The 17,822-nt window shown below is 36.9% G+C and overlaps 2 protein-coding genes across 2 annotated transcripts in view; one reads left to right on the top strand and one right to left on the bottom strand.

The window, feature by feature from the left end:
• Positions 1-17,822, bottom strand: part of SCAMP1 (secretory carrier membrane protein 1) — a 115,806-nt gene that overhangs the window by 57,933 nt on the left and 40,051 nt on the right. The window contains exons 3-5 of the mRNA XM_059175308.1: positions 6,202-6,300; positions 4,712-4,820; positions 1,919-2,047 (exon numbers count right to left, since the gene is read on the bottom strand). Coding sequence (XP_059031291.1) covers positions 1,919-2,047; positions 4,712-4,820; positions 6,202-6,300 — 337 coding nt within the window. The remainder of the gene's footprint in view (positions 1-1,918; positions 2,048-4,711; positions 4,821-6,201; positions 6,301-17,822) is intronic.
• Positions 10,710-11,074, top strand: LOC131832389 (large ribosomal subunit protein eL43). Its single transcript, XM_059175314.1, has one exon. The coding sequence runs from the start codon at positions 10,741-10,743 to the stop codon at positions 11,017-11,019; it is 279 nt and encodes a 92-aa protein (XP_059031297.1). The 5' UTR covers positions 10,710-10,740; the 3' UTR covers positions 11,020-11,074.

Here is a 17,822-nt window from a genome sequence, read left to right as displayed (position 1 = left end):
CAGTTGATAGTTATAATTGCTTCAGTTCCTTTACAGAGTAAATTATTTATTTCAAGTAAGGTACCTTTGAAAGTATATGTTCATCTTATTTGGGTTTAAAGCACAAATTACTTCTTCATTTTGGTACTCTGTAGGTTGTACAACATGGAAATCTAGACTCTGGGCTCTGGAGCCAAGTTATCCAACTCAAATCCTAATTGTTGTGTAGTCTTGAACAAGTTACTCCAATTCTCTAAGCTTTGGTTTCCGTATCTTGGGTAGTATAGTACCTGCTCATAGTGTAGTCAGGAGTTAATAACATCATGTATATAAAGTGATTAGTACTGTGCCTGGCACAAATAAATCCTCAATAAATGTTCTTTCTCATCATAATTATTACTACAGGGTGAAAGCACTCATCAACTTTGAAATCATTAACAGGTTGCACTTCCTAAAAATAACTTATTAAAACAATCTCCATTCTATGAAATTTAGAAACATCACTGAGCTAGAACTAGATCTTACCTTATTCCAGGTAATGTTTCTTTAAATAATGAGACCTCTTTAAATACTTTAAATCTGTCAATGCAACAGGATTAAGAAAAACTGTATTCTAAAAATCTCAGAAAGTTATATATTTCTAAAACAAAACAGACCTATTTTGAAACAATTAGCAATAGTAAAGTAGCCACTCAGTTAAACTTAATTACCTTTCCCAATCAATCTTTATTTACTCAATTCCTTATAGAATTTTCTTCCAACCCCTATCTCTCCCATACAAAGCCTGTTTTTCCACTAGGTCAAAGGACTTATACCTAAAATGCTAGGCCAGGTCTGCCCATTAAGAAATAATTACTATATATATGCACATATTATATATTGATTAAATAAAATATATGCCTTTTTTACATGTACAAATATAAAATCAAAACCTTTAGTGTTAAAAATACACAATACTACCTACACTGGAGATTTAGCAAGATACGAAATCAACAACAAAATCTCAAAGAAAACTAAGAGTTAAGAATGTACTATCCATAAGAAATCAATACTCACATTCTAAAGTAGCTTCACATATTTGAAGAATGCTCCAAATAATTTTGAGGAAAATAGTCTCATTTATTTAGGAGGGGGAAAAAAAACGGCTCCCCAAATATACAGTAACACATATAAATTTCCTCTATCAAGAACGCGCACTACAAATTCTTCATTACCCAGCAGTTACGCAGGTGAGAGGTTATGACAGCTACACCTCTCCTACTAACATAATAACATTAAAAGGGGCTGAGACTATTGTTTGGAGTAAAAGTGAAAGACAGTAAGCTGGAATTCTGTGTACATAGAACAAACTGTTAAAGAGCTTTACATTTTATTTTAGTTATTACATGAGTTGTAATTATACTCAAAACAATGCAAGCACCACAGCCTAAATATATGTCCTAATGTTCTATTTAGTAAAATATCCAACATTAACTAGGTACTCCCAATAATAAAGGTACTTATCAACCACCTGAAAATAAAAAGTAAATTGTGCTCAAAGCTCTAAAAAAATTATAATACTATTTTATGGCCCTTTTAAAAAGTCATAATGCTTTAAAGAATTTTTAAACAGCCTTCATTGCATAAAAATAGAATAATTTTTTCAAAACAAATATAGCCTAGATAAAATTTTATGACTATTCCTTTTTCCTCAAAAAATACTATATATGTGACAAAGAAGTCCTTTCCTCAAGAATGCCAGTTCTCATATATGCTTTCCTCAGTTTAGATTGTTACATAGTTTAATTCTGCAATACCTAAATATGTTTCATTCTGAAAATTAAGAGCATACCAAAAAAACCCATTTGTGATACTATCCTTAATATCTGAATTCCAAAAAGGGTGGTTTTTGACAATAAAACATACACTCTGTTGAATATACAATTTATTTTATACTTACACATCCACAAGTAGTACATAATTTTTACTGTCTTCTGGAATTCTACAGGAATGTCTACAGAAAAATCCTGGTAAAAACAAGGTCCCACAGGAAAATTGCCAGGGAGAGGTGGCCAATTATTTTTTCTTCCTGCAAATTAAAAAAATATATATTAGGACCAATATGGGCTATTCTTATTTTTGGTTTCATTACAAAGAACATTATTTGTTCTTTTAATAGATGTTTTATAAGTCGAATGCTGTATCTCTACATTTGTACAGCTTTGAAAGCCAAGCTCTGCATTTTTAAAAATTTTTACATGGCTGGCTCAGTCGATGCAGCATGCAACTCTTGATCTAGGGCTGTGGGTTCAAATCCTACCTTGGGTGTAGAGATTACTTAAAAATAAAATCTTAAAAAAAAAAAAAAAATTCCCCCAGAGTATCACTTTAGAAAACATTAGATGGTAAAATATTTTTCCAGTGTCATATAATGTTTACCAAGAACCACATACGTACAAGTGATACAAGAAGCAAAAAAAAAAAAAAAAAGAAAGAAAAAGAGCATAAAGACATACCCTGTGACTCTACCCTGAAAACAGACTTATTTCTCAAAGTCCCAAGAGTCTGTCATGAGAAGTCATGCAGTTTTTAAGTATCTACAATTTCCTCTTCAGCACCTTAAATCTTTGAATATAATTCCTAGCCCAAGTGGAGAGGGAAGACCAGCTTCTGAATCTTGAGTTTTCTACTGCTAACTCCATGAAGGAACATATGATTAACTAATACCAAGAAATCAATTTGGAAATCCCAAAGTCTGAAAAATTAACACTCTAAATATCCATGTAAGAAAACCATAAAACTAGGAGAAAATATGAAACAGTCAGAAGAAGGAAGCTAAGAAATTATAACACTTCAATAAACCTACAGGAGAAATAAATTCAAACTATCAGGAGGGAAAATGTTTCCTTATAAAGAAATGAAACTGAAAAATAGGGCTTCGGAAGCAGTGGAAGCAATAAAAACACTAAAGTTAAATAAGTCAAAACATTAAAAACAGAAGGTAAACACAATACCTAAAGGCCATTTCTCATTTTAGAAATAATATGCCACAATTTTTGAAAATTCGATTTTATATACTTTGTATAGAAGAAGAAAACTTTATAGTGGGAAAAAAAGAATGCCTATGTCTGATTCTTCCCAACATGTCTGCGCTATTTATAATTCTTCCCAAATTTCATATTCATTTCTCATACAAGTCTCATACTATCTGGAGAAGAGCAGAGAATAGCAATGTAAGAACCGGGATCTGAAAACAGAAGTGCCTAGCCATTTATTGGCTAGGGGGCGCCGGGTACCTTAAATTCTTGAAGACTTGATAAAATCTGAAGACATCTATCTATAAAATCTGACACTTCTTCATAAATTTAAGAGTAGAAATAACAAGAGAATAACAACTATACCACCCTTCAGGGAATTATACTGACAATTAAGTGAGTTAATAGATGATAAGTACTTACATGTGTAACACACCACAAAGTCTAACTCTTAATTTCTCACTGTTTGTTACTAAAACAAACTGTTTCCTCACTGTTTGTTACTTCTAAAATATCTCCCATAGAAATAACTTCTATTAGTCAATACTAAGGACATAGGACAGATTTTATTATAGGTATTACAGAAACACTGATCTCAAATAAACCTTTAATTTCTCCTTTTACTGATGTTGTCTCTGATGTCACAAGCCAACAAAATAGCCAAGGATGAATGCGTCCTCATGAGGCCCTAGGCTTACACATTTCTTTTAATAGTCTTTGAATATATAAATTTTATTTTTCATTTTTATTTAAATTCGCTAGCTAACATACTAGTAATACTAGTTTCAGTAGTACATTATAATGGTTCAATACTTCCATAGAATACCTGATGCTCATCACAGCAAGTGCCCTCCTTAACCCCCAGCCCCACCCACCTCCCCCTGGTAACCAGCAATTTGTTCTCTACAGTTGAGTGTTTCTTAGTTTGCCTCTCTTTTTTCCCCTCATTTCTCCCAATGATCATTGGTTTTGTTTCTTAAACTCCACAAATGAGTGAAATCATGCAGTATTTGTTGTTCTCTGACTTAGGCATACACAATCTAAGATAAGGAAAAAATAGTTCAATATATTGTTGCTGACCTAGCCCTGTCATGCCATCACTATCCTAGACAGAGTAACAATGACTTGTCTAGATCTTTAACCCCTTAGCCAGATACTGCTATCTTTCTCTAAGATACACCCTGGAAGTGGCCTTTGGTAGTCACAGTCTAAACAGATTTCATAGCAAATGATCAATTCAGTATTTATTTGATATAACTGAGAAACCCAAGGCTTCACAGAATCATGCCACACATTTTTTAATAATATTTTGACAGGTAGGTTATATTTCTGAGGACATGGGCAGATAATTAGAAACTGGGCTGACTAAACAAAAAGAGTCAAGTTTAGGGCACACTGCCATGTACTCTTAAGGCTTCAATAGACTCAAAGAGGGCCCAAGTGCAGAATCAAAGGCTCCTGGCCAAACCCCAAAATTATCATATTCACATTCACTTTCTGTGTGATAAGGCTAACACTGTTATAATCTACCAAAAGACATGCAAATCAGCCAAGATCAGAGAGCTACAGAGTAACAAGTAGGAAATCTGCTGTCTGATCTTGCTAGAACAGGAAAAAATGGCATGGCTTTATCCATAAACCAAATGAATCAGAGCTAGCACAGGCATAATTTAAAATGTTTAAAAGTTATTTTTATTTCAAACTTCTTTGGATACTACCATGTTGACTGAGATTTTGCATTTCCCGTTCTCGACGATCTAATTCTGCAGCTTTTCTTTCTAGTTCTTCTTGGCGCTTAAGAAGCTCAGCTTGGGCCAAAGCATGTTCCTTAAACAAACAAAATACCAATGAATGAATAGGTTGTCAGAGTTGGAAAATCCTATATGACTATGCTATCTACCCTACCTCTTCCTCTACAATGCCAGAAACTTTGTTTATTTATTTTTTAGTCATCTCCACACCTAATGTGGGGTTTGAACTATGACCCTAAGATCATACAATGTCAGAATCTCCATTCAAATGCTCTTCCAAATTACAGGAATTCAGGGGCGCCTGAGTGGTCACTATCACCAGGCTCCCTGCTCAGTGGGGAGCCTGCTTCTTCCTCTCCTCCCTGATCATGCTCTCTATCTCTATCACTATCTCTGTCTCTCACTGTCAAGTAAACATATAAAATCTTTAAAAATTTATATAGGAATTCACTCAAGGTTATAAGAATTCACTCAAGGTTAGAGTTTCAGAAGATATTATGGAGCTATTTGACTGATTTTGGCTTTTTGGTTATGAAAACTGTCAGTGAGAATACTGGGCACATTTAAAATAGGACAAAATTCTCTCAGTAAGAGTAGTCAGAGTCCTATTTGGGAAAATAAAATTAAGGTGACTCTTGTGCTAAATGAGAATGAGGAACAAAGGGAACAATTGAAGCAAAACAGACAAAGGGAGAAAATGACCACTGAATTGCCTCTCAAGAATTGGTTTGGGGGCGCCTGGGTGGCTCAGTCATTAAGCATCTGCCTTCAGCCCAGGTCATGATCCTAGGGTCCTGCAATCGAGCCCCACATCCAGCTTTCTGCTTGGCGGGAAACCTGCTTCTCCCTCTCCCACTCCCCATGCTTGTGTTCCCTTTCTCTGTCTTTCTCTGTCAAATAAATAAATAAATCTTTTTTAAAAATTGGTTTGAATGGTACCTAGGTTTCCAATGCGAGAATATACAGTATCTTCTATTTTAGAAGATAATGAGATGAAAGAAGAATACGATTAAGAAATTCTGGTTTGTAATTTCATCTGCCTTTATGTAATACAAGGCATCCTAATCATCTCCTTTATTCTCATATTTTTACCACCTGCTACTTCCTACCATAGTCCTTTGCTTAGCCACTACAACCCTTTCCCAATGGTTTCTATTGGTATTATCATAGCATCGTGCACTAAAGAGTGAAACCAACAAAAGGCAACAAAAATTTCAGAAAACAAATTGTTCAAGAGCATAAGTGAATTCAAAAACTGTTAATAACAGAATAAATATTATAAGCTGAAAAAGAACTATGTTAATAGAGTTGAAAACTAGCTAACTCAGACTCAAAAGTAAGTTAAAAATTAAGTAGGGGAAAAAAAAAGTTAAGGCAATGTATAAATAATTCTACTCCAAAGATGTTATTGATAATATAATTTCCAATACAAATTTACACACATAACATCAACTAACCTTTGCAATCTGTGTATAAGCCGGATGCTCCTCCGTTGGTTTCATTATTGCTGGTTGTGTACTGGGTACATTAGGCATTTTCACAGAGCCTGGTGGAGGCTAGGAAAATTAAAAAATGGACAAATTATGTAACATAGAGATCCAATTTTAACTTCTTTCAAAAGGCCTAACCCCAATAAAAAACAAAACACCAAGAACTCCTCTCTTCCTCTGCTAGTATGTAGTAAAGTACTGCTTCAGCTCTCCATCTCCATTTTCTCAAACTCACTCATTCCTCAACTCTCCAATTTGGCTGCTACCTCTACCACTATAATCACAAACACTCTCTTGGAGGATGCCACATGTGAAAACACAAAACAAAACCTTGAAGGATTGCTTTTTAGTAAAATATAGTGCCAAATCGAAGAATTTACGTCAAGGTTAACTGTTAATCTTTCCACCAAAGAGAGGTACATCCACCATTGTTTAAGTTTCCACCTAAAAAGTTAATAGGAAAGGTTGGCTGGGAAAATGGCAGCGTAGGAGGACCCTAAACTCAGCTCCTCCCACAGGTACAACTAGATAACACCCACAGCAGCGGAAATAACCCTGGAAACAGCCCATGGGCTTCCAGAACACACTCCACAACGAAAGGCAAGGAAGAGTCCACATCAGAGATGATATGAAGGGCGAAGACACAGCCTGGGAGCAAAAGGGACCACAGTCAGCCACAGTGGAAAAGGCGCCAGTGGCACAGAGAAGAAAACAGACCTTCGGACTGGGGAGACTGCTAACAGGAAGGAGGAATCTCCATAGTTGCCTCTGAAATTTCATGAAACCACCAGAACTTAAAACCTAGAATTTTAAAAACCAGCATGCTCAACTCTGGATGAGCCCAGAAGGTGTTAGGAAACAAGAGTCCCTCATCTTTAAGAGACAGCATGAAAAACAACCTATGCAGATGCAGGCAGAACCAGCAGTTCAAAAAATGCCATGGGCAGGCAAGGAGGAGAGAAATTTGCTCATCTCAGAACATTGCCTGGGGAGACAGGGATCATGGGGAGACCCTTTAGGTACAAAGGAGCTGGGAGGTGACATTCTCCTCCCTTGCTCCCCAACATAAATAACAGCCACCTGTGGAAACCAGCACTGTGTGGACACATGCTGCTTAACTTGCTTACACTGAAACAAACCTGCCACATGTGCTTTGGCAGATCAGCCCTTCCCAGCCATGCTCCCCTGAGTCCTGGAGTCCCTCCCCCAGAAGATCACCCTGCCAATACCACACCTTGTGACCTTCTTGTTTTGCAAGACTGCAGTTCCAGCAGTGGCAGGTATTGTTTCACAAGTAGACCACTGTACACGTTGCTATTCACAATAGGTAAAGACAGCATTAGCAAACATCTGGCCTGAAGGGAAAAGATGCCAGACCTCAACAGCAGAGTACCCACAACATAACTTGGGGAACATGGACACTGCACTACAGGGCACTATAATCCCTCTTCTTCAACGGCTATTATTAAGAGTAAGGTAAGTAGCTGACTTCTCTAGCACAGAGAAACAGACACAAAGTCAACAAAATGAGAAGACAGAGAAACATCTCCCAAGTGAAAGAACAGGCTCAAACCACAGCAAGAGACCAAAGTAAAATGGATATAAAAAAGATACCTGAAGAAAAAAAAAAAAAAGATACCTGAAAGAAAATCTAAAATAATGATCACAAAAATACACACTGGACTGGAGAAAAGAATGCAGGCAAGAACACAATAAGTGAAATTAAAAATACACTTAATGTGGGCGCCTGGGTGGCTCAGTGGGTTAAGCTGCTGCCTTCGGCTCAGGTCATGATCTCAGGGTCCTGGGATCGAGTCCCGCATCGGGCTCTCTGCTCAGCAGGGAGCCTGCTTCCTCCTCTCTCTCTCTGCCTGCCTCTCTACCTACTTGTGATCTTTCTCTGTCAAATAAATAATAAATAAAATCTTTAAAAAAAATACACTTAATGTAATAAACAGTAGGCTTGATGCAGCCAAGGAATGAATTAATACCTGGAAGACAGAGTAATACAAAGAAACCGAGTTGAGCAAAGGAAAAAAAAAGTATACAAATTGAGAATATTATTAGGGAACTCAGCAACTCCATCAAATGTAGTTACATCCACATTACAGGGATCTCAGAAGAGTGGGGCAGAAAATTTACCTGAAGAAATAGTAACTGAAAACTTCCCTAATGGGGGGAAGGTAACAGATATCCAGATTCCAAAGGCAGAGAGATGCCCCCAAAAATTCAACCCAAGAAGGTCCACACCAAGACACAAAGCAATTAAAATAGTAAGAAATAGGAATAAAGAAAAAAGCGTTTAAAGCAAGAGAAAAGACAATGGTTCTATACAAGGAAAATCCCATAAGGCTAGAAGTGAATTTTTCAGCAGCAAGTTTGCAGACCAGAAGGAAGCGGCATGATACATTCAAAGTGGTAAAAGGGAAACATCTGCAGCCAAGAATGCTCTACCCAGTAAGACTATCATTCAGAATAGAGAACTGAAGAGTTCCTCCAAAAAGCACCACTAAACCAGCCCTTTAAGAAATTTTAAAGAGAACTCTGAGTTAAAAATAAAGACCACAAGTGAGAGTATGAAAAGTAAAAAGCACAAAAGCAGCAAAAGTGAGTATTTCTGTAAAAATCATTGAAGAGATCCATAAAATAAAAGGATGTGAAATACGACAGTATATACGTAAAAGGTGGGAAGAAAAGGAACAAAGGAGTTTAAACTTCAGTAACCATCAACTTAATATAGACTGCTATATGCAGAAGATGTTACAAATATAATGGTACCACAAACCAAAACCCAGTAATAAATATACAAAGACTAAAGAGAAAGGGATCCAAGCATATCACTAAAGAAAGCCAATGAACCATGAAAGTCAGCAAGAATCAGGAAATCTATAAAAAACAACCACAAAACAAGTAACAAAATGGCATAAACACATATCTATTAATAATTACTTTGAATGTAAATGAACTAAGTGTTCCAATCAAAAGACACAGGGTGACTAAGTAGATAAACAAGGAAGACCCAGGTATACGCTGCCTACAAAAGACTCATTTCAGACGGAAAGTCATTTGCAGGTTTTAAGCGAGGGGACAGAAAAACATTTATCATGCAGAGCAGAGAAAACAAAAAGGCAACCCACACAATGGGAGAAAGTATTTGCAAATGACACACCCAATCAAGAGTCAGCATCTAAAATACATGAAGAACTTATACAACTCAACACACACACACACAAAAAGTAATCTGATTAAAATGGGAAAACATTAACAGACATTTCTCCAAAGAAGACATCCAGATTGACAATAGACACATGAAAAGGTGTTTGAAATCACTCATCAGGGACATGCAAATCAAAACTACAATGAGTTGCCACCTCACATAGGTCAGAATGGCTAAAATCAAAACCGTTGAAACAAGAAGTCTTACGGAAGATGTGACGAAAAAAGAACACTTTTGCACTGTTGGTGGGAATGCAAATTCATGCAGCAATTGTGGAAAACTGGAGGTTCCTCAAAAAGTTAAAAATAGAACTACTCTACAATCCCACTGGGTACTTACCAAAAAATACCTAAACACTAATTCAAAGGATACATGCACCTCTATATTTATAGCAGCATTATTTACAATAGTCAAATTACTCAAGCAGCCCAAGTGTCCACTGATAGATGGAATAGATAAAGATGTGTATACACACACACACACACTGCAGTATTATTCAGCCATAAAAAAGAATGAAATCTTGCCATTTGCAACAACATGGATAGAGCAAGAGAGTATAATGCTGAGTGAAGTCAAAGAGACAAAGATATTATGATCTCACTTGTATGTGGAATTTAAGAAACAAATAAGCAGATTAAAAAAAGACAGAAATAAACTAGAAACAGACCCCTTACCATAAAGAACAAACTGGTGTTTACCAGAGGGGAGGTGGGTGGAAGGATGGGTGAAATAGGGGATGGGGATTAAAGAGAACATTTATCATGATTTTTTTAAAAATGGGTTTTTTTAAAAAAGTAAACAGGAATGCTTTTGACAGAACTCCACTAATACCCTTTGGAAAGACTAAGAGGGAAGTCATTACGGAGATGGAAAATAAACTGCCAAACCTCCACTTTTCCAGTTAGATCCAGGAGTATTTGAAAGCAGCTTCAGGATCAAAAGGCAAATAGATACCCACAAGTCCATCAAAGGGAAATTGGTTAAATTACTGTATAACATACCATGCAGCCATCAAAAGGAATGATTTAGAGTTACAGAAGACTACCTTTTAAATAATTAAATAAAGTGAACTACAGAATGCACATGACCGTTTTTCTGCTATAATAAACACATACTTATACACACCCAGAAAAATATCTAGAAGCTCTCAGCAAACTGGTATCAGAGAAATCTGCACCTTTTGCTTTATATACATTTCTATTATTTACCTACCTCCCAATATATTACTTGTTTTTTAAATTAAAAAATATACTTCTAGCTCTCGGGGCTCAGACCTAGTTTGAGTCGACATGGCTAAACGCACTAAGAAGGTCGGAATCGTGGGCAAATACGGGACCCGTTATGGTGCCTCCCTCAGGAAGATGGTGAAGAAGATTGAGATAAGCCAGCACGCCAAGTACACTTGCTCCTTCTGTGGCAAAACCAAGATGAAAAGACGAGCTGTGGGGATCTGGCATTGTGGCTCCTGCATGAAAACCGTCGCTGGTGGCGCCTGGACCTACAACACCACTTCTGCTGTCACAGTAAAGTCTGCCATCAGAAGACTGAAGGAGTTGAAAGACCAGTAGAAGCACCGCCATTTGAAACATTGCTAGCCTATAATAAATGGGTTAATTTATGTAACAAAAAAAAAAATATATATATATATATATATATACTTCTAGGGGCACCTGGGTGGCTCATTCAGTTAAATGTCTACCTTCAGCTCAGTCATGATCCCAATCCCAGAATTGAGCCCTGCAGCAGGCTCCCAACTCAGCAGAGAGCTTGCTTCTCCCTCTGCCCCTCATCCTGCTTGTTGCTCTCTCCCTGAATTAAATAAAAATCTTTTTAAAAAATTAAAATACATATTTTTAAGTATTCTTTTAAATGGCCATAGGAAAAGGAAAACAGGAGAAAAAAAAGGAAAAGAGAAAGAGAGCACATGAGCAAGTGGCTACAAAGGGAGGTTCGAAGATTGAAACTGTCAAAGCCAGAACACCCCACCAAATGTATCAGGATTTTACCCTGACACATCAAGTAGCAGTCCTGAAAAGGAAGCCAGACACAACTGAAGAAATAACTGGAGAATACAACTAATTATAAAATTCATATGAAAAAGCCAAGGGCTAAGAATAGGTCAAACAATTTTGAGGAAAAAATAGAGCAGACCTATGATATTAAAGCTTATTGTAAAGATACAGTTATTAAGAGGGTGGTACAGATGGCAAAGATAAAGAAATACACCAATAAACAGAAGAGATACAGAAACAGACCCACACAAATGCAGAAACTTGATATCCAAGAGAGGGGACACTCACTATACAACAGTGGAGAAATAACGTATTAGTCAATAAATGATGTTAGGAAAACAGACCACCCACATGTAATAGTGAAACTAGATTTCTTACTTAACACCACATGAAAATAAATTCCAGGTAGATGATCTACGAATGAAAAAGCAAAACTTACACACTTCTAGAAAAAAAAAAAAAAAAGGGTGAATATTTTTAGGAACTTAGGGTATATAAGAGCTTCTTGAATGTGAGCTCTAGAAATCACTATGTATTTTGTCAATGATGTATCTCCAGTGCCTAAAACAATGCTTGGAACACAGTAAATGCTCAGTAAGTACTTGTTAAGTTAACATGAGGAAAACAGACAAACAATAAAGATAGACAAGTTCAACTATAGGTATCCCCCACTTTCTGAAAGTTTCCTTTATACCACTTCAGAAGACCTACATTAGTACAGTGACAGCTTTTTTCGTAAAATCAAAGAAAATCAGATTTCTTTAAGTTAGCAAAAACAGCTACAAATGTAGGTCTTTCTAAAAGTAAAGTGGTGTAACATCAAGTTTGGGAAAGCAGGGAATACCCTTCACTTTAGGCCATCTGGGCTTACAAAAATTTCATAGGTGTGCTCTACTTTTCAACAATGGGGGAAACCTGTATAATCAAACTTAACATTGAGTGAAAAGTCAAATCACAGACTAGAGAAAATTGGTTATAATGCATATATAAATGCCACATAGAATACAAAAAGAATTGTTACAAATTCATAGAACTCTTAACTACTAATAGGAAAATAAGCACAAGATCTGAACAGGCAATACAAAGAAGAAAACAGGAATGGTCAATAAGCAGGCTCCTTGCTGAGCAGAAAGCATAATGCAGGGCTCAATCTCAGGACCCCCGAGACCATGACCTGAGCTGAAGGCAGAGGCCCAACCCACTGAGCCACCCAGGTGCCCCTAGACATATTTTTTTTTTTAAGATTTTATTTATTTATTTGACAGACAGAGATCACAAGTAGGCAGAGAGGCAGGCAGAGAGGCAGGCAGAGAGAGAGGAAAAAGCAGGCTCCCTGCTGAGCAAAGAGCCTAATGTGGGGCTTGATCCCAGGACCCTGGGATCATGACCTGAGCCGAAGGCAGAGGTTTTAACCCACTGAGCCACCCAGGTGCCCCTAATTTTTAAAGACCTACTTGATGATGGCTCCTAATTCTATTTCTACTTTTCACCTTTGCATATATAGTAAAAAGAAAACTAATGAAACCATCCCCTTGAGACTTTCATTTCTGCAAAAGGCATCCAATTTGGAAAGGAAGAAATAAAATTATCATTTTTACTGATGTTATGATCTTACATACAAAAAATCCTAAAAAGTCTATCAAAAACTGTTGGAATCTCCCACTCCCTTTAAAGTGACAGGATATAAAATCAACACACAGAAATCAGTTGCACTCCTTTACATTCATAATGAAGCAATGGAAAAAGAAAACCAACCCATTCACAATAGCATCAAAAACAATAAAATACTTGAAATAGGTGATGGGGATATTAAAGAGTACACTTATCATGATGAGCACTGAGCAATGTACAGAAATGTGGAATCATTATATTGTATACCTGAAACTAACATAACACTGTATACTAGGTATCCTGGAATTAAAATTGTAAAAACCGGGGCACCTGGGTGGGTCAGTGGGTCGGGTCTCTGTCTTCAGCTCAGGTCGTGGTCTCAGGGTCCTGTGATCGAGCCCCAAAGTCAGGCTCTCTGCTCAGAGGGGAGTCTGCTTTCCCCCTCTCTGTCTGCCTCTGCCTACTTCTGATCTCAATCAAATAAATAAATAAAATATTTAAAATAAATAAAATTAAATTAAATTATGGGGTGCCTGGGTGGCTCCGTGGGTTAAAGCTTCTGCCTTCGGCTCAGATCATGATCCCAGGGTCCTGGGATCAAGCCCCACATCAGGCTCTCTGCTCAGCAGGGAGCCTGCTTCCTCCCCTCTCTCTGCCTACTTGTAATCTCTGTCTGTCAAATAAATAAAATCTTAAAAAAATAATAATAATACAATAAAATAAAATTGTAAAAACCTCAATTTTAAAAAATTAGTGTTTTAATTGGGACTTCATCAAGATAAAAAGCTCTCACACAGCAAAGGAAATAGTCAACAAAACTAAAAGGGAATGGGAGAAGATATTTGCAAATGTCTTATCAATAAAGGGCTAGTATTCAAAATGTATAAAGAACTCAACAAACTCAACACTTAAAAAATGAAAACAAACAGTTAACAAATGGGCAGAGGATGTGAACAGATGTTTCTCCAAAGAAGGCATTTAAACAGCTAACAGATAAATAAAAAATGTTCAACATTTTTCATTTCAAAACATACTTTAGCTCAACAGAATTAAAAACATTGTAACATTCATGGCAATAAATTGTATAGAGATTCTTCTGTAACCTAATGAGTTCTCTGCACTGAAAATTCTCAAGATGTTTCATTATTAAATAAATAATATATAAGATCCCTTCAAGGCACTGGTCCATGAGTTATCTTTCTGATGCACAAACAAATGTATGTTCTCCTTTCTGGCTTTCTTTCATATTCTAAACACCTATTGAAGAAAATTCCTCCTTGTTTTTTCTTGTTCTTTCTCTTCCATCTGTGAACCAACAAAGTTCGTAAGTTTACTCAGGGTCTAAAGCAAAAGCATTCTTAATGTGTTTATAGATACCTTGCACTAGAACCCCCGGATGCTTATTGAATATGCAGGCCCTGAGGCACCAGGGTGGCTCAACTGGTTAAGGATCCAAGTCTTGATTTTGGCTCAGGTCATGGTATCTGGGCTCTGTGCTCAGAAGGCAGTCTGCCTGAGATTTTCTCTCTCTCTCTCCCTCTGCTCCCAACCCCAGCTCACTCATTCTCGCTCTAATAATAAATAAATCTTTTTAAAAATGCAAACTCTGGTCCCCACTATAGACACGCAGGTTCAAAAACTCAGGGGAATGAAAAGAAAAGATGTGCATTTTTAAAACAGCACTCTAAGGCAACAAAGTTTAAGAGACTGCCAAAAGAAACCTAAAACTTTTGCAACTTTCATTGACTTTCAGTCTCTAACCAAACAAGAACGGACTGTAGCTATGCTTAACACAGATTTTCTTGTTATTAAGAGTGGTGAAAATTACACACATTAATGGCAGAATCAAGACAAATAATTTTATCAGAATAGATAACCATTTTAAAACAAGCTTTTAAAGATTAGAATACTTGGTGGAAGAGGTGTACTACAGTAGGAAAGAAGGAATATACATGCGTAGGAGTTTCCAAGTAGAAAAGTTTCCAAGTAGGAGTTTCCAAAAGAAAAAATGAAGGAAGAGAAGCGTGACCATACATATTCATACATACATCAAATATTTATTGATCAACTACAACATCCAATAGTTATAGTCACTTGAGATACATTCATGAAGAAAACATGTAAACATCCTTACTCTCATGGAGTTTACATACTAGCTATGGAAGATAAACAATTTACATAACAAACACATTTATAGAATATCTCAGAAAGCAGTAAATGTTATGGAACAACAACAAAAAAAACAGGGTAAAGGTATCACGAATAAAGGTTGAGTGGATTTAATTTTACAAAGGTGATCAGGGAACTCAATATCTGAGTAAACACTTTAAGGAAGTGAAGAAGTCAAACCCTGTAGGTATCTGGGGGAAGACCATCTTAGGTAGAGGGAATGAACAGTCAGTACAAAGTGAGGAGAATGCCTGACATATATAACCAAGACCAGTGTGCTGGATACAGGAATACATGAGGAAAAGAGTATGAGAAGATAAAGAATAGAGACTTGTTAGGAGCCAGATTCTTTTAAGGACTCTTGGCTTTGGGGCGCCTGGGTGGCTCAGTGGATTAAGCTGCTGCCTTCGGCTCAGGTCATGATCTCAGGGTCCTGGGATCGAGCCCCGCATCGGGCTTTCTGCTCAGCAGGGAGCCTGCTTCCCCCTCTGTCTCTGCTTGCCTCTCTGCCTACTTGTGATCTCTCTCTCTGTCAAATAAAATAAATAAAATTAAAAAAAAAAAAAAAGATTTAAAAAAAGGACTCTTGGCTTTACTTGAAAAAAAATGTAAAAGCTAGTGAAGAGTTCTTGACAGGAGACTGAAATGATCAAATTCAAGGGGTCATGTGATTACTGAGTTGAAAAAGGACTGAAACAGGACAAAGGTAGAAGGAGAGAGAGTAGTTAGGAAATCACTCCTGCAGTAATCCAGGCAAGGTCACATCACAGCTCAAGCCAAGTGGCAGCTATGGAGAAAAAGGATCAGATCTGGATATATTTTTAAGGGAGCCAACAGGATTTCCTGACAGAAAGACATGAGATACAAGGAAATGCAAACAGTGAAATCCTACCAAGGTTTTGGCCTAAGCAACTAGTAGGATAGAGAGAAAAAGACTGAAAATGAGCAGGTTTACAATCAAAGGATTCAGTTCAATTTTCATGACACTGAATTTGCAACTTTTCAGACATCCAGGTAGACATATCTAGTAGGCAGTTAAAATAGAACCTGGTGTTCTGAAGAGAGGTCTGTACTGGAAATGTAAATTTGGAAGTCACCCACACGTATCTAAAGCTGTAGAGACAAGTTAAAGCTATAAAACTGGATGAAGTCACCATCTGAGCAAACGCAGATGAAGAAGAGAAGCAAAGCCTAATTCCAGGTGGCCTCCAATACTGCAGGTGAAAATGCAGGAGGGAGAAGACAGCCAACAAAGGAGACTGAGAAGGAAAAACTGAGCTACTCTGAAAGCCAAATGAAGAAAATGTTCTAAGAATCAGATAATGAAGGTGCCTGGGTGCCCCAGTCAGTTAAGTGTCTGCCTTCAGCTCAGGTCATGAGTCCTGGGTGCTGGGATTGAGCCCTACATCAGGCTCCCTGCTCAGTGGAGAGCCTGCTTCCTCCTCTCCCTCTGCTGCTCCCTCTTCTTGTGCTGTCTCTGTCAAATAAATAAAATCTTAAAAAAAAAAAAAAAAAAGAATGAGATAGTGATCAACTCTCAATGCTGCTGACTAAGGTTAAGAATGAAAATTTACCACTGAATCTCGAAATATGGAAGACTGGCTACCCTGACAAGTACATTTTGGTGGAGTGTTAGAAGCAAAACCCTTACTGAACTATCTTTCAAGAGAAAGGGCTAAGGAACTAAAATTAAGTAGAGTATCCTTCAGAAGATTTCTGTAGCAATGGAGAGCAGAAAAAGTTTTGCAAGAAAGAAGATGCCATAAATGAACTGGACAGGGAAATAATCTTAAGTTTTATTACAGAGTTATAGTAATCAAGACAGTGTATTATTAGAGTAAGGACAGACTTTGGTATCAACAGAAAAAAAGTGTCCAAAAATAAACCCCTAAATTATCAACTGATTTTCAGCCTGAGTGCCACGATAATCCAATAGGAAAAAAAAAAATAGTCTTTTCAATGAATGGTGATGGAACAAGCAGGTATCCAATGCAAAAGAATGGGGTTGAACAACTACCGCATACTATGTGCAAAAATTAACTCAAAATCAATCATTAACCTAAATGTAAGTATTAAAACTGTACAACTCTTAGAGGAAAACATAGGAGTAAATCTTCAGGACCCTGAGTTAGGCAATGGTTTCTTAGAACACCAATAACAAGAACCCAAGAAAAAATAAATGTGACATCAAAATTAAAACTTCCATGCCAAGAACACTATCAATAAAGTGAAAAGACATCTCACAGAATGAGAGAAAATGTTTGCAAATCACATATTTGATAAGAGAGTTGTATTTAGAATATTTAACAAACTCTCACGATTCACTATTAAAAAAACAATTCTTGGGGCGCCTGGGTGGCTCAGTGGGTTAAAGCCTCTGCCTACAGCTCAGGTTATGATCTCAGAGTCCTGGGATCAAGCCCTGCAATGGGCTCTCTGCTCAGCAGGGAGCCTGCCTCCCCCCCTTCTCTGCCTGACTCTCTACCTACTTGTGATCTATCAAATAAATAAATAAAATCTTAAAAAAAAAAAAAATCTAAAAAATAAATAAATAAATAAATAAATAAGAATAAAAAGAC

Source organism: Mustela lutreola, chromosome 5 (assembly GCF_030435805.1).
Source record: "Mustela lutreola isolate mMusLut2 chromosome 5, mMusLut2.pri, whole genome shotgun sequence".
NCBI classification, from domain to species: domain Eukaryota; kingdom Metazoa; phylum Chordata; class Mammalia; order Carnivora; family Mustelidae; genus Mustela; species Mustela lutreola.
Note: the sequence above shows the minus strand (reverse complement) of the source record. Positions and strands in the feature narration are given on the sequence as shown.

Coding starts and splice junctions, on each gene's coding strand:
- LOC131832389 (XM_059175314.1), top strand. CDS start 10,741: ATGGCTAAACGCACTAAGAAGGTCGGAATCGTGGGCAAATACGGGACC.